Here is a 22843-nt window from a genome sequence, read left to right on the forward strand (position 1 = left end):
TCTTGGAGAGATGGTGGGTGGAGAGAATTTCACTGCTGGGCTTCAACGTGTCAGCGGGTAGCCGAAGTTTTGAGATCTTACTAAATACAACTAAGCTAACACTACTGATTAAAAAAAAAAAAAAGTAAAATAAAGTAAAACAGTATAGATCCATCCTGCCTACTATAACAGATATGAACACTAAACTTCTAAGTCTACCCCTTATATCGTAATTTCATGCAGTTCACAAAAAAAACCATTGTAAGAAAACGGGTTATAAAAAAAGGTTTATAAATCTGAGTTTTGAACTATCAACAGTAAGAAACATCACTGAAAAGATATTTGCCAGCTAAATGATGTTGGTCCTTTAACAAGTATTTCCTGCCTTACCACCACCCCGCTCCAAAGTAAAAAACATTTTTTTTTAAAAGCCTTTAATTGTTCATGTGACTGGACATAAATAGAAACTATTTTAGTGACGAACGTTCATGTTGCTACCCCGGGGATATAACTGCAAAACTTTCGAAACCAACAACAATAAGGCCCAATATGATTGTCTTTACTTAAATCTCTCGTGCTAATTTCATTTCATATGAACGCATCTGACTTGGAGAAAGGCGATAATAGCGCACAGGTTTAACACTGAACAACGATTCAATTTTGTTTAATGAGGAAAAGCAGTCCTACATTTCGGTCTTAATGAGCCATATCTAGAATCCCAGGATAATTGGCAGGCCGGCATAACCCGAGTTACTGCTTTCCAGTAATCTGAAAGTCAAAAGTTTAAATACTGGCAAGTTTGACTCAGGTTTCCAGTGTCTAGAGGTTAGTAAACAGACTGCTATTAAGTTAGGTAATGAAAATGTCACTTACCCAGTGTACATCTGTTCGTGGCATTAGTCGCTGCAGATTCACGTGTGGCACAGTCCGCTGCCTGGTGTTGGGCTCGGAGTATTACAAGTTGTTTTTCTTCGAAGAAGTCTTTTTGGTCACGGGACCGAAGGACTCCTCCCTCTTCGGCTCCATTGCGCATGGGCGTCGACTCCATCTTAGATTGTTTTCCCCGCAGAGGGTGAGGATGGAGTTGTTTGGTATAAATAGTGCCCATGCAATGGAGTGAATATGTATGTACGTTAAGAGTTTCTAATAATTATTTACAAATGTTCAGATGTTTAAGATTTATGATCTACTTCTAAACGGCTACAGGCTTCCCGGGGAGGTGGGAGGGTACATGTGAATCTGCAGCGACTAATGCCACGAACAGATGTACACTGGGTAAGTGACATTTTCAGTTCGATGGCATATGTTGCTGCAGATACACATGTGTGGCATAGATTATAAAGCAGTTACCTCCCCTAAAAGCGGTGGTTTAGCCTGTAGGAGTTGAAGTAGTTTGGAATAATGTTCTTAGTACAGCTTGGCCCACTGTAGCTTGTTGTGCATTTAGTACGTCTACACAGTAGTGTTTAGTAAACGTGTGAGGCGTAGACCAGGTTGCAGCCTTACATATTTCGCTCATAGGAATGTTTCCTAGAAAGGCCATTGTAGCACCTTTCTTTCTGGTTGAGTGTGCCTTTGGTGTAATAGGCAATTCTCGTTTGGCTTTAAGATAGCATGTTTGAATGCATCTGACTATCCATCTAGCAATGCCTTGTTTAGAGATTGGATTTCCTATGTGTGGTTTTTGAAAAGCTATGAACAGTTGTTTTGTTTTTCTGATTAGCTTTGTTCTGTCAATGTAATACATTAGTGCTCTTTTGATGTCTAATGTATGTAGTGCCCTTTCAGCCACAGAATTTGGTTGTGGGAAGAACACTGGCAATTCTACTGTTTGATTTAAATGGAATGGTGAGATTACTTTTGGCAGAAATTTTGGATTTGTTCTTAGAACTATTTTATTGTTGTGTATTTGAATAAATGGTTTTTGTATGGTAAATGCCTGTATTTCACTTACTCTTCTGAGGGATGTGATTGCAATGAGAAATGCGACCTTCCAGGTTAGATATTGCATTTCACAGGAATGCATGGGTTCGAAAGGTGGACCCATGAGTCTTGTTAAGACGATGTTAAGATTCCATGAAGGAACTGGTGGTGTTCTTGGTGGTATAATTCTTTTTAGCCCTTCCATGAATGCTTTAATAACTGGTATTCTAAATAGAGACGATGAATGAGTAGTTTGTAGGTAAGCAGATATTGCTGCGAGGTGTATTTTTATAGATGAAAAAGCGAGATTTGCTTTTTGCAAATGTAGTAAGTATCCTACTATGTCTTTAGTAGAGGCATGTAATGGTTGTATTTGATTGGAATGGCAGTAGTAAACAAATCTTTTCCACTTAGATGCATAGCAGTGTCTAGTGGAAGGTTTTCTAGCTTGTTTTATGACCTCCATGCATTCTTGTGTGAGGTCTAAGTGTCTGAATTCTAGGACTTCAGGAGCCAAATTGCCAGATTCAATGATGCTGGGTTTGGATGCCTGATCTGTTGTTTGTGTTGTGTTAACAGATCTGGCCTGTTGGGTAGTTTGACATGCGGTACTAGTGAAAGGTCTAGTAGAGTTGTATACCAAGGTTGTCTTGCCCATGTGGGTGCTATCAGTATGAGTTTGAGTTGGTTTTGACTCAACTTGTTTACTAGATATGGAAGGAGAGGGAGAGGGGGGAAAAGCGTACGCAAATATCCCTGACCAACTCATCCATAGAGCATTGCCTTGTGATTCGCGGTGTGGGTACCTGGATGCGAAGTTTTGGCATTTTGAGTTTTCTTTTGTTGCGAACAAATCTATCTGGGGTGTTCCCCAAATTTGAAAGTACTTGTTCAGAACTTGGGGGTGAATTTCCCATTCGTGGACTTGTTGGTGGTCTCGCGAAAGGTTGTCTGCTAGTTGGTTTTGTATTCCTGGAATAAATTGTGCTATTAGGCGAATGTTGTTGTGAATCGCCCACTGCCAAATTCTTTGTGTTAGGAGGCACAATTGTGTTGTGTGTTCCTCCTTGTTTGTTTAAATAATACATTGTTGTCATGTTGTCTGTTTTGACAAGAATGTATTTGTGTGTTATTATGGGTTGGAAGGCTTTTAACGCTAGAAATACTGCTAACAGTTCTAGGTAATTGATATGAAATTTTGTTTCGTGTATATCCCATTGTCCTTGAATGCTGTGGTGATTGAGGTGTGCTCCCCACCCTGTCATGGAAGCGTCTGTTGTTATAACGTATTGAGGCACTGGGTCCTGAAATGTCCGCCCTTTGTTTAAATTTTTGCTGTTCCACCATAGAAGCGAGAGGTATGTTTGGCGGTTTACCAACACCAGATTTTGAAGTTGACCCTGTGCCTGTGACCATTGTGATGCTAGACACTGTTGTAAGGGTCGCATGTGTAGTCTTGCGTTTGGGACAATGGCTATGCATGATGACATCATGCCTAGAAGTTTTAGCACATGTTTTGCTTGTATCTTTTGGTTTGGAAACATAGCACTTATTACCTTGTGGAATGCCTGCACTCTTTGTGGACTTGGAGTGGCAATTCCTTTGGATGTGTTGATGGTTGCTCCTAGATATTGTTGTGTTTGACACGGTTCTAGGTGTGATTTTGTATAGTTGATGGAAAACCCCAGTTTGTGAAGGGTTTGTATGACAAATGTGGTGTCGTTTGCGCATTTTTTTACTGTGTTGGTCTTGATTAGCCAATCGTCTAGGTAAGGGAACACATGTATCTGTTGTCTCCTGATGTGTGCTGCTACTACTGCTAGACATTTTGTGAACACTCTTGGTGCAGTTGTTATTCCGAATGGCAACACCTTGAATTGGTAATGTATTCCTTTGAATACGAACCGTAGGTACTTTCTGTGAGAAGGGTGTATTGGTATATGAAAGTACGCATCCTTTAGGTCTAATGTGGTCATGTAATCTTGCTGTTTGAGCAGTGGAATGATGTCTTGTAGTGTGACCATGTGAAAATGGTCCGATATGATGTAGGTATTTAGTGTCCTGAGATCTAATATTGGTCTTAATGTTTTGTCTTTTTTTGGAATTAGAAAGTACAGGGAGTAAACTCCTGTGTTTTTTTGTTGTACTGGTACTAACTCTATTGCATCCTTTTGCAGTAGTGCTTGAACTTCTAGTCCTAAAAGTTCTAAATGTTGTGGTGACATTTTGCGTATTTTGGGGGGGATGTTTGGTGGGAAGTTGTGGAATTCTATGCAATAGCCATGTTGGATTATTGCTAATACCCAATTGTCTGTTGTAATCTGTTGCCAAGATTGGTAGAATTGGCTTAGTCTTCCCCCCACTGGTGTTGAGTGAAGGGGTTGCGTGACTTGAAAGTCACTGTTTAGGTGGAGGTGTTTTTGGAGTCTGGAATCTTCCCCTACTCCTTGGGAATTGACCCCCCCGATATCCCCTGAAACCTCCCCTTTGGAAGGAACCCTGATATGGTGTGGTTCTTGTTTGTTGGCTGGTGGTGTCTGTGGGTTGGCCACGAAACCCCCCTCTAAATGGAGTTTTTCTGAAAGAGCCTCTGCTCTGCGGGGAGTAGAGTGCGCCCATGGCCTTGGCCGTGTCTGTGTCCTTTTTAAGTTTTTCAATGGCTGTGTCCACTTCAGAGCCAAAAAGTTGTTTCTCGTTGAAGGGCATATTAAGGACAGCCTGCTGGATTTCAGGTTTGAAGCCTGAAGTGCGTAGCCAAGCGTGTCTCCTTATGGTGACAGCAGTGTTGACTGTTCTCGCTGCAGTATCGGCTGCGTCTAGTGAAGAGCGGATTTGATGGTTTGAGATCGTTTGTCCCTCTTCCACTATTTGCTGCGCCCTTTTTTGGTATTCCAGGGGAAGATGGTCTACGAGAAGTTGCATCTCGTCCCAGTGTGCTCGGTCATATCTGGCCAGCAGCGCTTGTGAATTTGCGATGCGCCACTGGTTGGCTGCCTGTGATGCTACTCTTTTCCCTGCCGCATCAAATTTTCGGCTTTCTTTGTCCGGAGGTGGGGCGTCGCCAGATGTATGTGAATTTGCTCTCTTGCGAGCTGCCCCTACTACCACGGAGTCAGGTGGTAACTGCGAAGTAATAAACGCTGGGTCTGTGGGTGGTGGTTTGTATTTCTTATCCACCCTTGGGGTGATGGCTCTTGATTTTACGGGCTCTTCAAAAATTTGTTTTGCGTGCCGTAACATCCCTGGTAGCATTGGGAGACATTGATATTGGCTGTGTGTAGCCGAGAGGGTGTTAAATAAAAAATCATCCTCTATAGGATCGGAATGCAGTTGGACATTGTGGAATTCTGCTGCCCTAGCCACCAGTTGCGAGTATGAGGTACTGTCCTCTGGCGGTGACGGCTTTGTGGGGTATGACTCAGGATCATTGTCCGGCACTGGGGTGTCATACAGGTCCCAAGCGTCTTGATCCTGATCGTCATGACTTATGGTAGTTTGCGCTGGTGAGTGCATTTGTGGCGGTGTTTGTGCCGGCGATGCCTGTGGTGGAGAGGGCGGAGGCGTGACTTTTTAAACCACTTTGGCTTGTGGTTGTGCGTCATCCTTTGGAAGTTCGATCCTTCTTTTCCTCATGATTGGGGGAAGGGTTGATATTTTCCCTGTGTCGTGCTGGATGTACAGTCTCTTTTGTGTGTAGTCCGATTCTACACTTTGGAGCTCTTGTCCAAATCTGTGCATTTGGCCACTTATTCCTTGTTCCTCTGAGTAGGATGAAGGTGTGGTATTTTTCGGCGCCGAGAGAGAATCTTTTTTCGGTTTCGGCACCGACAGAATTTTTGTTCCTTTCGGCATGGATTCTCGGTGCCGATGTTTTTCGGTGCCGGTATCTTGTTTTTGTCTCTCGGAGCCGCTTTCTCGGCTCCGAGGTTGCTCCATGGCGGTCCCTCAACCGGAGTCGGGTGTCTTCGCTATGGGCGTGCCCTTTTTCGGCGCCTTCGACGGGTCGCCTGTTTTATGGGTCGAGCCATGGCCTGTTGGCAGTGGCGTGCCCTGGGCTTTCGGTTTGTCGATGGATTTACTTTGACGTCTTACTCACGGTTTGTTGCTGTTGTTCGACGTCGGAGTCTCCGGATTCTGATTCCGGAACCGAGAATGTTTCCTCTTCCTCGTCGAAACGTTGTTTTGTCGACGTGGACGCCATTTGTTGACGCCTGGCTCTTCGGTCCCGGAGTGTTTTTCTGGACCGGAAGGCTCGACAGGCTTCACAGGTATCCTCCTTGTGCTCGGGGGACAAGCACAAGTTACAGACCAAGTGCTGATCTGTATAAGGATACTTACTGTGACATTTTGGGCAGAAACGAAACGGGGTCCGTTCCATCGGCTTCGATGTCGCACGCGGTCGGGCCGACCAGGCCCCGATGGGGGATCGAAACTACCCCAAAGTCTTCCGATGATCGGTGTCGATGTACCTAACTATCCCGATACCGAACGGAACAATACCAACGCTTTCTTCCGAGATTCTGACTAACTTTCCGAACCGAAACACGGAGCGAAAAGGAATACGTCCGAACCCGACAGCAGAAAAAAACAATCTAAGATGGAGTCGACGCCCATGCGCAATGGAGCCGAAGAGGGAGGAGTCCTTCGGTCCCGTGACCAAAAAGACTTCTTCGAAGAAAAACAACTTGTAATACTCCGAGCCCAACACCAGGCAGCGGACTGTGCCACACATGTGTATCTGCAGCAACATATGCCATCGAACCATCTATTACTTACAGAACTTACAACAGCCTAAGTATGTTATTAAGAGATTTAAATTAGATTTACAAAGTTCCTAAATGGGATATCAAAGAACGAGGAGTAGTGTGGTATGCGAACATGGAAGATCAGAAGAAACTCATGCCCTTGGATGACAATAAGCTTGCTGATGAGGAAACAGATGGCCCTCATTGACAGCACTCCCGTCTGTACACCTTTACCACCTTGTTGCCAAATCCAAACTTCTCGTAGTGGTGGCAGAACACAAGCTTCAAGAATGAGACTGAAGGGAAAAACTGGTACGGCTGCTACAACCCTACAGGCAGTGTGTTACTATCTTTTATTTTTTTTTAAATCAAAATCATTTGTTTAAAAGACCACCACTCAAAGAAGGCTGTTGCGAATGACTGCCAGGTTAAGTTCCCCCCTCCACCCGTGCGTAATTTGTTTTTGTTAAGTCACCTTTGAGCCACTTTGCATGACCCTTGGGCAGGACACGAAACGTTGAGTCTTACCAAAGGGTTTGTTCTACCCACATAATACATTAATTACTTTTTGGCAGCCAGGGTATGCGAGGCACATTCTGCTAGACTGGTTGTAGAAAGAAAACTGGCAACTCAATCAACCGAGAAGAAAACTAGAAACCACTCCGGGAGATATTTGGGGTTGTTTCTGACGACCACCCTATCTGGATGAATATGGAAAAAAAGGTTCCTCTAAGATGAGAGCATGTACCTCACCGACTAATCTAAGGGAAGTGATAGCTTTTCTTGTAGCTATCTTCCAAGAATGAAATTAAAGCAGCAAGAGCACAGGGGTCGAAAGGTGGTCCAATAAGCCTAGTTATGGCGATGTTGGTCGAAAATACCAGACATTAAAACTCAATGAATTATGCAACACAAACACACCACATATTAGAAACCTCTTCCCAAGACAACTTTGCAGTATGTTTGCTGGAGGACAAGGGCCATAGACTTAATGGTACATTAGTTTCAAGTTAAATAAACACTCCCTGCTCCAAAACTGGTAGCCAGTTTGCAATATTTACGATTTATCTGAATTTGCGATGGGAAAATAGTTGCTCAAGTATTTCCTCAAGTTAGTGGGGCAATTTCTTAACGATACTGCCCAAAAATTACCAGGTTTGTGCAATTTGCTTCTACCTCTAAGCGGTGAGATAGGGGACAGAGTACAAAACTATGTTCAGGACCCCGACCCCTCTTAGGGCTATGTAGTCAGAGATATCAAACCCATGTGGTCAGTTGAGTTCCAGCAAAGACAAGGGTCCAGGCCAACCAGGCACAAAGCTTACACACTGAGAAAGGAACAGATAGACCATACCACTGACCTAGTTTTGAGAAGCTGGACAAAACAATTCCGTTATGTCGTCAAAACAGGGCCTCGAAAGTAAACTGATAACCACATTGCACATCTGCCGGGGAGATAGCTATAAAGCCGAACCATACAAGAGGTCACACTGAATCTAAAGCCCCCGAGGTTTTCCACATCTGTGCATCCACCCAAAAAGAGCGAACCTGCTTAGTGCACATCTGGCTGGAGGCACATTCACACCAGCCAACACACGGACTTGTCCGCCCAAGATTAATGTCAGCTAGCTAGGACCAATCAAGTTTCAGCACACTATGACTATGCGCTGCAAGGCCCACATACACACACCTCTATGTAGGATAACCTGCTTATGTCAACGATGGAACTGGGTCGTTTTTGTAGTTTTGCTGCATAAATACAAGTTTGTGAGCAGTTCAAAGGGATCAGACTTTCACCTCAACTGATCTCCAACCTATACTACTTTGCCAACTGGGTCAGGTATATAATTATAGAATATTTATATAAAAAAAAAAGTTCAGTTAGAGTCCAGTCTGTCCTTGCTGACTGTGTTCAGAATACCGCCTCCCTGTCCCCCCCCCTCCATCGAATAGACTTCTGAGCAACTGAAACAAGGTAAGCAGATTTTACTGAAGCTCTGCCTATTTCACAGGTACGAGTGGTATCCGGAACAGTTCTCTTTTAAGTGAGGACAACGCAGACTATTTACCGTAACTGATTTTTATTTTTGGGTAAATGATAATATGGAGGACATCTGTATTTGAGGCAATCGCACGCAAGATTGCGCATGCTTGATAACACAATAGTAAAAGGTACTCAACCAGAGTAGCCAAAAGCTGTCAAAAAGTAAATTAGATTGGATGATTCTTTGCTTTCAAACTAAAATGTTCAGAAAAAAATACAATGAAAACTTAGGTGCCATTTCTTTATAGCGTCATTTAGTAAAATGTGTTGATGCATGGCAGTATTTCCCAAAAATATTCCTAATGGAAAATCCAGTGTAACCATTTTCACCAAGATTATGGTAAGCATGAAAATAAACGAGCACTGGCAAAGCCAACTGATCTGACTTTTGTTTTGGTGATTTGGTTTCATTGAGTGTCTTGTTTTGACATGCTTTTGTAACACTATTGTAGCGGGAGCTGTAGTAATCTCAAACAGCACATATTGCCACCAGTGGGTTGGGAACAAACCAATGTGCATCCGCAACTGCGGAATGTTTGCCCATCCCCACCTTGAAGGTAATAAATAATGTAAGGGCCCTTCAAAGCTCTACTCCAACTTTTGTTGACGATTGAAAGACGCAATAATTATTGCTACTTCATTGTCTGCTCAGTCTCCAGATGTACCGAAGCTGGACCTTGTGTCCATTGTGATGCCAAGTCTGCTGCTAATTTTCAGTCTCCAAGAGGATTAGATCAGACAATGGCACACAATTCTGTTAATAGTATCTTTCCTGCCAGCCTCACCTCTATAATTGGCATCACACCAATCTCCTTCCATTTATCACTTTAAAAGTAACTGAACTGTTGAATGCCTTAACGACCTCCTGAAAAATAAAAAACTGTGTGCAACACTACACAAGAAATGGCTGTACTGCCTCCTAGAAACTGTTTCATTTGAGGAACATCTCTAGTTCAAGGTTCTTCTCGAAACTGGTCACACGTGCATCAGACAAGGGGGAACACCAGTCTACATAAAGAACTGTGTTTGCAAGTGAAGAACCCAAAATTCCATGGCCCCATCCCTGAGACAGATAACACAGCAACAGCTGTGAAGGTCCAGGGCCACAAACCATGGATACATCTCTCGGACATCAGCCTGTACCTAGCTGTGCCGTCCACCTCCTCGGACAGAGCAAGAGAAGGGAGGCAAACAGGAGAAACAACCGGAGCAAAAAAAAAAAAAAGCGCCACTCAAATAAGGAATAATACGCATTTCAAGTGATGCATTTCATTTTTTACTCCTCTGTGTACTCGTACAAGGCTTTGTCCTTTTGTATTTCCATTTCTTTCTTTTTCCTTCACAACTATTACAAGTTCACGCAGAAACGCTGATGCCACTGACCATCTCCCCCTCCACACTGCTTTGAGATTGTGGTACAAGCACATGCATAGTAATGGGCACATCCACGTCCAAAACCAGCTGTTACGTACGCTCCCTTATCCTTCTACAGTAGACAACATGTATTTTCCTAAGGAGGTCTCCCCAAATGTTACACACCGTCTCTTGCACATCTTTTTATGTAGAAAAAAAGTACAGCTGAAACCAACACATATCAGCCCCATTACATGGGTGGATCAACAACTAGATTTGATACCACCCCTGAAGTACTACAGATCCTGACAAAGTCAAGCGGTGATAGATGAGATATCAAGAATGAAGAAGGAAGGTCAAAAGAGATTGGTCAAAGTGGGGAAAAATGGATACAAGTCTGGGGCATCTTAGGTATCACTTGCCGTCCGTATGTAGTAACTACAAGGTAAAGCCCTTACTATGATTGAGCAGGTCTCAGCATCACAGGATCAGTATCTGCCCAAGACAAATGGCATACTGGGGCAGAGTTCATGTGCAGAGCAATATCATTTAGAATGGCACAGACAATCCTTTAAGAATTGACAAAATAGTACGTCAACAAATATGGGCTGCAAACATACAGATACGTAGACAGGAACTACCACTCACCCTAGAATGGAAATGAAATTAATGCAAATTTCTCTTTGTTGTGGAAGACTTGGGACAATAAAAGGTTGGCAGTAACCTCAATTGCAAAACCACCATATACCACGCAGATATGCAGGGGGAACCTTCTGCCTGATGGACTACTATGGCAGTATGGAGCCCGGCTTCACACGCAACATCCCCAAATTAGAATGACCGCTGTTCACTTAACTTTACCCCCACATTTCCGGTGATACTGGTATTAGGCATTTCAAAACTAGATAACTAACTCTACCCTGCGTCACCATAAGAACAAAAAAGGGCTGCAGAGTATTTTGGTAGTTCAGTTTTGGAACATGTCCTGTAAGAGTGCATGCTGATTAGCGATGACCAGCTCTTCTTTGGAAGAGTCTTACCCTGTCCTTCAGGCCCAAGTAATTCTCAAACAAGCGACTCTTGCAACAGTTGCAACCCACCCCAGTCTTGAGCGCAGAAGGCTTTTAACAAAATGAAAATGTCACTTACCCAGTGTACATCTGTTCGTGGCATCAGTTGCTGTAGATTCGCATGTTTTGCAATAGCTCGCCATCTGGTGTTGGGCCGGAGTGTTACAAGTTGTTTTTCTTCGAAGAAGTCTTTCGAGTCACGGGACCGAGTGACTCCTCCTTTTGTGTCCATTGCGCATGGGCGTCGACTCTATCCTCGATTGTTTTTCCCCGCAGAGGGTGAGGTAGGAGTTGTATTGTAGTAATAGTGCCCATGCAATGGAGTGACTAAGTATGTACCTATATAAGGTTGAAATGATATATATACAAATAGTTGAAGGTAACTTCCGAACTGCTACAGGCTCCCGGGGAGGCGGGTGGGCACATGCGAAACTACAGCGACTGATGCCACGAACAGATGTACACTGGGTAATTGACATTTTCAGTTCGATGGCATCTGTCGCTGTAGATACGCATGTTTTGCATAGACTAGTAAGCAGTTATCTCCCCAAAAGCGGTGGCTCAGCCTGTAGGAGTGGAAGTAGTCTGAAACAATGTTCTTAATACGGCTTGCCCTACTGTGGCTTGTTGTGCGGATAACATGTCTACACAGTAGTGCTTGGTGAATGTGTGAGGCGTAGACCATGGGGCTGCCTTACATATTTCTTGCATTGGGATGTTTCCTAGAAAGGCCATGGTAGCACCTTTCTTTCTGGTTGAGTGTGCCCTTGGTGTAATGGGCAGCTGTCGTTTAGCTTTAAGGTAGCAGATTTGGATGCATTTAACTATCCATCTGGCTAGACCTTGTTTTGATATTGGGTTTCCTGCATGAGGTTTTTGGAATGCAATAAATAGTTGTTTAGTCTTTCTGATGTTTTTAGTTCTGTCAATGTAATACATTAATGCTCTTTTGACATCTAATGTATGTAGTGCCCTCTCAGCTACGGAATCTGGCTGTGGGAAGAACACTGGAAGTTCCACTGTTTGATTTAGATGGAACGGTGAAATAACCTTTGGTAAAAATTTAGGATTAGTCCTCAGGACGACCTTATTCTTGTGTAGTTGTATAAAAGGTTCTTGTATTGTAAACGCCTGAATCTCGCTTACTCTTCTTAGGGAAGTAATGGCGATGAGGAATGCAACCTTCCAGGTTAGGAACTGTATTTCGCAGGAGTGCATGGGTTCGAAAGGTGGACCCATAAGTCTAGTTAGGACAACATTTAGGTTCCATGAAGGAACAGGTGGTGTTCTTGGTGGAATAATTCTTTTAAGGCCCTCCATGAATGCTTTAATGACTGGTATCCTATAAAGGGAAGTTGAATAGGTAGTCTGCAGGTATGCAGATATTGCTGCAAGGTGTATTTTAATGGAAGAGAAAGCTAGGTTAGATTTTTGTAAGTGAAGCAAGTAACCCACTACATCTTTTGGAGTTGCGTGTAATGGTTGGATTTGATTAATATGGCAGTAGCAAACAAACCTCTTCCATTTACTTGCATAGCAGTGCCTGGTGGATGGCCTTCTGGCTTGCTTTAGGACTTCCATACACTCTTGTGTAAGTTGTAAGTGTCCGAATTCTAGGATTTCAGGAGCCAGATTGCTAGATTCAGCGATGCTGGATCTGGGTGCCTGATCTGTTGGTTGTGTTGAGTTAACAGATCCGGTCTGTTGGGCAGTTTGATGTGTGGTACTACTGATAGGTCTAGCAGCGTTGTGTACCAGGGTTGCCTTGCCCAAGTTGGTGCTATTAATATGAGTTTGAGTTTGTTTTGACTGAGTTTGTTTACCAGATAAGGAGGGAGAGGAGGAAAAGCATAGGCAAATATCCCTGACCAGTTCATCCATAGGGCATTGCCCTGGGACTGCCTGTGTGGGTATCTGGATGCGAAGTTTTGGCATTTTGCGTTCTCTTTTGTCGCAAACAAGTCTATCTGAGGTGTTCCACAGATCTTGAAGTAAGTGTTCAGAGTTTGGGGGTGAATTTCCCATTCGTGGACCTGTTGGTGATCGAGAGAGATTGTCTGAGAGTTGATTCTGAATCCCTGGGATAAACTGTGCCATTAGGCGAATTTGGTTGTGAATTGCCCAATGCCATATCTTTTGTGCCTACCGGCTCAACTGTGTTGAGTGTGTCCCCCCTTGCTTGTTTAGATAATACATTGTTGTCATGTTGTCTGTTTTGACGAGAATGTATTTGTGAACTATTATTGGTTGGAAAGCCTTTAGTGCTTGAAAAACTGCTAGCAGTTCTAGGTGATTTATATGCAGTTTTGTTTGATGTACGTTCCATTGTCCTTGTATGCTGTGTTGATCGAGGTGTGCTCCCCACCCTGTCATGGAAGCATCTGTTATTACGTATTGTGGCACTGGGTCTTGGAAAGGCCGCCCTTTGTTTAAATTTATATTGTCCCACCATAGAAGCGAGAGGTAAGTTTGGCGGTCTATTAACACCAGATCTAGAAGGTGACCCTGTGCTTGTGACCATTGTGATGCTAGGTACTGTTGTAAGGGCCTCATGTGCAGTCTTGCGTTTGGGACAATGGCTATGCATGAAGACATCATGCCTAGGAGTTGTAATATCATCTTTGCTTGTATCTTTTGTGTTGGATACATGCGTTGTATGATGTTGTTGAAGTTTTGAATTCTTTGTAGACTTGGAGTGGCTACTCCTTTTGTTGTGTTTATTATGGCTCCTAGGTACTGTTGTACTTTGCACGGCAGGATGTTGGATTTTGCGAAGTTGACGGTGAACCCCAGTCTGTAGAGGGTTTGTATGATTTGATTTGTGTGGTGTGAGCACTTTGATAACGAATGGGTCTTGATTAGCCAGTCGTCTAGATACGGGAATACATGTATTTGCTGCCTTCTGGTGTGTGCAGCGACTACTGCTAGACATTTTGTAAAGACTCTTGGTGCTGTTAAACCGAAAGGCAATACTTTGAATTGGTAATGTATTCCTTTGAATACAAACCTTAGGTATTTCCTGTGCGATGGATGTATTGGTATATGGAAATACGCGTCTTTGAGGTCTAAGGTTGTCATGTAGTCGTGTAGTTTGAGCAATGGTAGCACTTCTTGTAGTGTGACCATGTGAAAGTGGTCTGATTTGATGTATGTGTTTACTATCCTGAGGTCTAGGATTGGTCTTAGCGTTTTGTCCTTCTTTGGTATTAAGAAGTACAGTGAATAAACTCCTGTGTTTATTTGTGTGTTTGGTACTAATTCGATTGCATTCTTTTGCAATAGTGCTTGAACTTCTGTCTCCAGGAGCTCGGAACGATGTTGTGATAAATTTTGTGCTCTTGGTGGTATGTTTGGAGGGAATTGTAGAAATTCTATGCAATAACCATGTTGGATAATTGCTAGAACCCAAGTGTCTGTAGTGATTTCCTGCCATGCTTTGTAATAATTACCTATTCTTCCCCCCACTGGTGTTGTGTGGAGGGGATGAGTGACATGTGAGTCACTGCTTAGTTGCAGGGGTTTTGGGGCTTTGAAATTTTCCCCTATTCCTAGGGAATTGCCCTCCTCTGTATTGGCCCCGAAAGCCTCCCCTGTACTGTCCCTGGTAACTGGACGGTGTTGCCTGTGAGGTGCTGGCTTGTGTGGCCTGACCCCGAAACCCCCCTCTAAAGGGTGTCTTGCGGAAGGTGCCGTAGTTTCCTCTGCTCTGCGGGGAGTAGAGTGCGCCCATTGCTTTAGCAGTGTCCGTGTCCTTTTTAAGTTTTTCTATCGCTGTGTCCACTTCTGGACCGAACAGTTCTTTTTCATTGAAAGGCATATTGAGAACTGCCTGCTGTATCTCTGGTTTAAACCCAGACGTTCGTAGCCATGCATGCCTTCTGATGGTCACGGATGGATTAATTGTCCTTGCAGCTGTGTCTGCTGCGTCCATGGAGGAGCGTATCTGGTTGTTTGAAATGTTTTGACCTTCCTCAACCACTTGCTTTGCCCTTTTTTGTAGGTCTTTGGGTAGATGTTCAATGAGGTGTTGCATCTCATCCCAATGGGCTCTGTCATAGCGCGCAAGTAGTGCTTGAGAGTTGGCGATGCGCCACTGGTTTGCAGCTTGTGCTGCGACTCTTTCCAGCTGCATCAAACTTGTGGCTTTCTTTATCCGGGGGTGGTGCATCCCCAGATGTGTGGGAGTTGGCCCTTTTCCTAGCTGCTCCTACAACTACGGAATCTGGTGGCAGCTGTGCAGTAATGAAAACAGGGTCTGTAGGGGGCGGCTTATACTTTTTTTCCCACTCTTGGTGTGATTGCCCTACTTTTGACCGGCTCCTTAAAAAAATTTTTTGCGTGCCGGAGCATACCAGGGAGCATAGGCAGGCTTTGGTAGGAGCTGTGGGTGGCGGAGAGGGTGTTGAATAAAAAGTCATCCTCGACCTGTTCTGAGTGGAGGCTTACATTGTGAAATTGTGCTGCTCTAGCCACCACTTGAGAATACGCAGTGCTGTCTTCTTGTGGAGATGGCTTTGTAGGGTATGCCTCCGGGCTGTTATCTGACACTGGGGCGTCGTATAAGTCCCATGCGTCCTGATCCTGGTCACCCTGGCTCATGGTGGTGTGAGCTGGGGAATGTGATGGAGTTTGTGCTGGTGAGACGTGAATTACAGGTGGAGGAGAGGGTGGTGGAGTAACCTTTTTCACCACCTTTGTTTGTGGTGTTTGTTCAGTTTGGAACTCCAGTCTTCTCTTTCTTCTAATAGGGGGAAGGGTGCTTATTTTCCCTGTTCCCTCCTGTATGAAGATACGCTTTTGCGTATGGTCTACATCGGTAGATTGCAGCTCTTCCTCGAACCTATGGTTTCGCATTTGGGAGGTTAGTGAATGCTCCTCTGTATAAGAGCCTGAAACTGGGTCGGTTGCAGGTTGTTTTGGCGCCGAAACCCTGTCTGCATCTTTTTTCGGCTCCGAGCTGACTTTTCTTTTTTTCGGGGCCGAAACCTCTCGGCGTCGATCTTCGTCGGTGCCGCTGTCTCGGCGTCGAGCCATGTCTACACCGCTATCTCGGTGTCGATGCTTGTCTCCAGCACTTTCTCGGTCCCGAGAAGGCTGCGTACCGGTGTCTCGACCGGAGTCGGACTGTCTCGGCACTGTTTGGGCCTTTTTCGGTGCCGACGGTCGGTCACCGAATTTATGGGTCGAGCCATGGCCTGGTGGCAGTGGCGTCCCCTGAGCCTTGTCAATCTTCTTATGTGTTGTTTTCGACGTCTTACTCACGGTTTGTGCGTCATCGAATTCCTCGGAGTCCGATTCGTGGATCGAGAAGGTACCTTCCTCTTCTTGTTCCTCGAACTCTCGGTGGGCTGTCGGCGCGGACGCCATTTGAAGTCTTCTGGCTCGACGGTCTCGGAGTGTTTTTCGGGACCGGAACGCACGACAGGCCTCGCAGGTGTCTTCACTGTGCTCAGGTGACAGGCACAGGTTACAGACCAAGTGCTGGTCTGTATAGGGGTACTTGTTGTGGCATTTGGGACAGAAACGGAACGGGGTCCGTTCCATCGGCGTTCTTCAGCATGCGGTCGGGCCGACCAGGCCCCGACGGGGGATCGAAAAACTACCCCGAAGGGCACCGGAGCTCTTCGATGCGGTGTTGAATCTAGCTACGCCGATCCCGAACGCAACAATACAGACGAAAATCTTCCGAATTTAGCTATCTTTCCGTTCCGAAACTCGGAGCGACAGGAACACGTCCGAACCCGATGGCGGAAAAAAACCAATCGAGGATAGAGTCGACGCCCATGCGCAATGGACACAAAAGGAGGAGTCACTCGGTCCCGTGACTCGAAAGACTTCTTCGAAGAAAAACAACTTGTAACACTCCGGCCCAACACCAGATGGCGAGCTATTGCAAAACATGCGTATCTACAGCGACAGATGCCATCGAACATACTGTTTCCCACCAGTAGCGGTTTGGCAGATTACAAGTCTTCATACCCAGAACTTATGAGTAAGGGAACACAAATATTTCTCAATAAAAAATAAAAAAAAGTAGCCACCCTCGCACGTTGCCTTCCTTTTAGTCCATGAACCACTGTTAATAGCACATAGGACACAAACTGACATTTATGGTACTTTGTCTCATTCTAACAAAAGCAATACACCAGTATATTGCTAACACAAAACTAAGTGATCTGAAGTGTAGTTTTCTACATACAGCTACAAACATATTAAAAATAATATATATACACTACATGGAGCAATGCAAATGAGTAGGTGTTGCCCGATGCCGCCATTGTTGCTTACTTGTACTGTTTGACGAAACAAACTAACCAGGTACAGTTTACAGTCCTTTACAAATGTACAGTTAAACGCTAAATCGAATGATGTGCTCCACACCCGTGATGTTTTATTAAAAGCTATGTGTACGAAATGCCATGTTAATTACATTTAATCAAAAACGATACATGTACTCAATAAAACAAAAACTGAAAAAAAAAAAAAAAAAAAAAAAAAACACACCAGGACTCACCATTAGTTCATCCTTCTTACGAGCCGGTTAATCTGGTCTTCCCTGTTACCAGCATCTCCACCTTCCACAAAGTGAGTAGTCTTCTTTTTCATCCCACCTCTTGGGGAGGACAACTTGAAGGGCCACAGGAAGTTGTTGGCTACCTTGAAGTTCTTGCCAACGGTGTAAATCTCATGAATAAGATCTTCAACGCAGATGATGCCACATTTCCCTGAAAGTGGAAGGAAGCTTCACATCAAAAACTGACAGATAAATTACCACCAACGTGAATACAGAAGACGAAAAGGCACTAGGGAAGACACAATTAGATGGATTCTTAACTTGGGCACCAGAAAGCTTAGTTAAAAAAATTATAACGATATATACACATGCCATCGAACATATGGAAAATGTCACTTACCCAGTGTACATCTGTTCGTGGCATTAGTCGCTGCAGATTCACATGCTGTGCACATCCCGCCATCTGGTGTTGGGCTCGGAGTGTTACAAGTTGTTTTTCTTCGAAGAAGTCTTTGAGTCACGAGACCGAGGGACTCCTCCCATTTCGACTCCATTGCGCATGGGCGTCGACTCCATCTTAGATTGTTTTCCCCACAGAGGGTGAGGTAGGAGTTGTGTATGCTAGTAATAGTGCCCATGCAATGGAGTGAATACGTATGTACATAATGAAGTTTAAAGTAATATATTTACAAATTTACAAATGTTCAAGATCAACTTCTAAACGGCTACAGGCTCCCGGGGAGGCGCATGTGAATCTGCAGCGACTAATGCCACGAACAGATGTACACTGGGTAAGTGACATTTTCCGTTCGATGGCATGTGTAGCTGCAGATACACATGCTGTGCATAGACTAGTAAGCAGTTATCTCCCCAAAAGCGGTGGTTCAGCCTGTAGGAGTTGAAGTTGTTTGAAATAATGTTCGTAGTACAGCTTGACCTACTGTGGCCTGTTGTGCAGTTAACACATCTACACAGTAGTGTTTGGTAAATGTATGAGGCGTAGACCATGTTGCTGCCTTACATATTTCGTTCATTGGAATATTTCCTAGAAAGGCCATGGTAGCACCTTTCTTTCTGGTTGAGTGTGCCTTTGGTGTAATAGGCAGCTCTCTCTTTGCTTTAAGATAGCAGGTTTGAATACACTTAACTATCCATCTAGCAATGCCTTGTTTAGAAATTGGATTCCCTGCATGAGGTTTTTGGAATGCAATAAATAGTTGTTTTGTTTTTCGAATTAGTTTTGTTCTGTCAATGTAGTACATTAGCGCTCTTTTGATGTCTAATGTATGCAGTGCTCTTTCAGCTACAGAATCTGGCTGTGGGAAGAACACTGGTAATTCTACCGTTTGATTCAAGTGGAACGGTGAGATCACTTTTGGTAAAAAATTTGGATTTGTCCGTAGAACTACTTTATGCCTGTGTATTTGAATAAATGGTTCTTGTATGGTAAATGCTTGAATTTCACTCACTCTTCTTAGAGATGTGATGGCAATCAAAAATGCAACTTTCCATGTAGTATTGCATTTCACAAGAGTGCATGGGCTCAAAAGGTGGACCCATGAGTCGTGTTAAGACAATGTTGAGGTTCCATGAAGGAACTGGTGGTGTTCTTGGTGGAATAATTCTCTTTAGGCCTTCCATAAATGCTTTTATGACTGGTATCCTAAATAATGAAGTTGAGTTTGTAATTTGCAGATAAGCTGAAATTGCTGTAAGATGTATCTTTATTGAAGAGAAAGCTAGCTTTGACTTTTGCAATTGTAGTGAGTATCCTACTATATCTTTGGCAGATGTGTGTAAGGGTTGAATTTGATTATTATGGCAGTAATAAACAAATCTTTTCCACTTATTTGCATAGCAGTGTCTAGTGGTAGGTTTCCTAGCTTGTCTTATGACCTCCATACATTCTTGTGTGAGGTCTAAGTGTCCGAATTCTAGGATTTCAGGAGCCAAATTGCTAGATTTAGCGATGCTGGATTTGGATGTCTGATCTGTTGTTTGTGTTGTGTTAACAGATCTGGTCCGTTTGGTAGTTTGACATGAGGTACTACTGAGAGGTCTAGTAGTGTTGTGTACCAAGGTTGTCTTGCCCATGTTGGTGCTATTAGTATGAGTTTGAGTGTGTTTTGACTCAATTTGTTTACTAGATGTGGAAGGAGTGGGACAGGGGGAAAAGCATAAGTCAATGACCAGCTCATCCATAAATTTGGAAGTAAGTGTTTAGTATTTGGGGGTGAATCTCCCATTCGTGGATCTGTTGGTGATCCCGAGAGAGATTGTCTGCTAACTGGTTCTGAATTCCTGGAATAAATTGTGCTATTAGGCGAATGTGGTTGTGAATCGCCCAATGCCATATTTTCTGTGTTAGGAGACAACTGTGTCGAGTGTGTCCCTCCTTGTTTGTTTAGGTAATACATTCTTGTCATGTTGTCTATTTTGACAAGAATGTGTTTGTGGCTTATTATAGGTTGAAATGCTTTGAGCGCTAGAAATACCGCTAACGGTTCTAAGTGATTTATGTGAAACTGTCTTTGCTGTTTGTCCCATTGTCCTTGGATGCTGTGTTGATTGAGGTGTGCTCCCCACCCTATCATGGAAGCATCTGTTATTACGTATTGCGGCACTGGGTCTTGGAAAGGCCGCCCTTGGTTTAAATTTATACTGTTCCACCATTGAAGCGAGATGTATGTTTGGCGGTCTATCAACACCAGATCTAGAAGCTGACCCTGTGCTTGTGACCATTGTGATGCTAGGCACTGTTGTAAGGGCCGCATGTGCAACCTTGCGTTTGGGACAATGGCTATGCATGAAGACATCATGCCTAGTAGTTTCATCACTAGTTTGACTTGTATCTTGTTTTAGATACATGTCTGTATCACATTGTGAAATGTGTGAACTCTTTGTGGACTTGGAGTGGCAATCCCTTTTGCTGTGTTGATTGTTGCGCCTAAGTATTGCTGTGTTTGACACGGCAGAAGGTGGGGCTTTGTGTAGTTGATTGAGAAACCTAGTTTGTGGAGGATTTGTATGACCTATCTTGTGTGTTGTGAACACCGTTGTAGCGTGTTGGTTTTGATTAACCAACGTCTAGGTACGGGAACACATGTATTGTCTGCCTTCTTATATGTGCAGCTACTACTGCCAGTCATTTTGTAGAAACTCTTGGTGCAGTTGTTATTCCGAATGGCAACACTTTGAATTGGTAATGTATCCCTTGGAATACAAACCTTAGGTACTTTCTGTGTGAAGGATGTATTGGTGTATGGAAATATGCATCCTTTAGGTCTAGTGTTGTCATGTAGTCTTGTTGTTTGAGCAGTGGGATTACGTCTTGTAATGTAACCATTTGAAAGTGATCTGATTTGATGTAGGTATTTAATGTTCTGAGATCTAGTATAGGTCTCAGAGTCTTGTCTTTTTTGGGTATGAGAAAGTACAGAGAGTAAACTCCTGTGTTTATTTGTTGTTTTGGTACTAATTCTATTGCTTCTTTGTGTAGCAACGCCTGAACTTCTAGTCATAGAAGATCTATATGTTTTTTTGACATTGTGTGTTTTCGGTGGGACGTTTGGAGGGAATTTGAGAAATTCTATGCAATAACCATGCTGGATAATTGCTAAGACCCAAGTGTCTGTTGTTATTTCCTCCCAATGTTTGTAAAACTTGGTTAGTCTCTCCCCCACGGGTGTTGTGTTGGGGATTTGTGACCTTGAAGTCACTGCTTGCTTGGAGGAGTTTTGGGACTTTGGAACTTTCCTCTATTCCTTTGAAATTGTCCCCCTCTATATTGTCCCCGAAAACCTCCCCGCTGATACTGGCTTTGGTAAGTGGGCTTTGTTTGTGAGGTTGTGGCTTCTGTGGTTTGCCCTCGAAACCCCCCTTGGAATTGTGTCTTTCGAAATGTGCCTCTGCTCTGTGGGGAGTAGTGCGCGCCCATGGCTTTGGCCGTGTCAGTGTCTTTCTTAAATTTTTCGATCGCAGTGTCCACCTCCGGCCCAAACAACTGCTGTCCGTTGAATGGCATATTCAGCACAGCTTGCTGTATCTCTGGTTTAAATCCTGATGTACGCAGCCATGCATGTCTCCTTATTGTTACTGCTGTGTTGACAGTTCTAACAGCTGTGTCTGCAGCATCCATTGCTGACCGTATCTGATTATTGGAGATACTCTGTCCTTCTTCTACTACTTGCTGCGCTCTTTTTTGGAACTCCTTGGGTAAATGTTCAATAAAGTGTTGCATTTCATCCCAATGGGCCCTATCATATCTGGCTAACAAAGCTTGCGAATTTGCAATACGCCACTGATTTGCTGCCTGTGCCGCCACCCTTTTGCCTGCAGCATCGAATTTTCGACTTTCTTTATCTGGAGGTGGTGCATCTCCTGAAGTATGAGAGTTGGCCTTTTGCGTGCTGCTCCCACTACAACAGAGTCTGGTGTTAGCTGTTGTGTAATGTACACTGGGTCTGTTGGTGGAGGTTTATATTTATCTACTCTTGGAGTAATGGCTCTCCCTTTAACAGGCTCCTCAAACACTTGTTTGGAGTGTTTTAGCATTCCGGGTAGCATAGGAAGACTCTGATATTGGCTGTGTGTGGACGACAGTGTATTAAAAAGAAAGTAGTCTTCAATGGGCTCTGAATGAAGGCTGACATTATGAAATGCCGCTGCTCTTGACACCACCTGTGCGTAGCCTGTACTATCCTCTGGTGGCGATGGTCTAGCTGGATAGCATTCAGGACTATTATCTGACACTGGTGCGTAATAAAGGTCCCATGCGTCAGGGTCATCTTGACTCATTCCTGTATGAGTTGGGGATTGCATCATTGGTGGAGTGGCTACCGGTGATGGTTGCGGAGAGTGATGTGGGGATGGTGTCGGTGTCACCTGTTTAGCCACCTTTGCGTGTGGCTGCTTGTCCTTGTCTTGGAAGGCAAGTTTGCGTTTCATTTTGACTGGAGGAAGAGTGCTGATCCTCCCTGTATCTTTTTGAATAAAGAGCCGTCTTTGTGTGTGATCTGGCTCTATTGTCTCTAATTCCTGTCCAAATCTATGTGTCTTCATTTGTGTGGACAGTCCTTGTTCCTCAGTGTAGGAACTTGTTTTCGGTTCAGAGGCCGGATGTTTCGGTACTGAAATCTTTTCGGATGCTTTTTTCGGCTCTGACGAAACCTTCTTTACTTTCGACGCCGTGCTCTCTCGGTGCCGACCCGTTTCG

The 22843-nt window shown here is 44.0% G+C and overlaps 1 protein-coding gene across 2 annotated transcripts in view; it reads right to left on the bottom strand.

The window, feature by feature from the left end:
• Positions 1–22843, bottom strand: part of RPL7 (ribosomal protein L7) — a 55470-nt gene that overhangs the window by 12150 nt on the left and 20477 nt on the right. For both annotated transcript variants that reach the window (XM_069220355.1, XM_069220357.1), the window contains one exon: positions 17629–17839. In XM_069220355.1, coding sequence (XP_069076456.1) covers positions 17631–17839 — 209 coding nt within the window. In that variant the 3' untranslated portion in view covers positions 17629–17630. The remainder of the gene's footprint in view (positions 1–17628; positions 17840–22843) is intronic.

Source organism: Pleurodeles waltl, chromosome 2_2 (assembly GCF_031143425.1).
Source record: "Pleurodeles waltl isolate 20211129_DDA chromosome 2_2, aPleWal1.hap1.20221129, whole genome shotgun sequence".
In the NCBI taxonomy this organism is placed as follows: Eukaryota; Metazoa; Chordata; class Amphibia; order Caudata; family Salamandridae; genus Pleurodeles; species Pleurodeles waltl.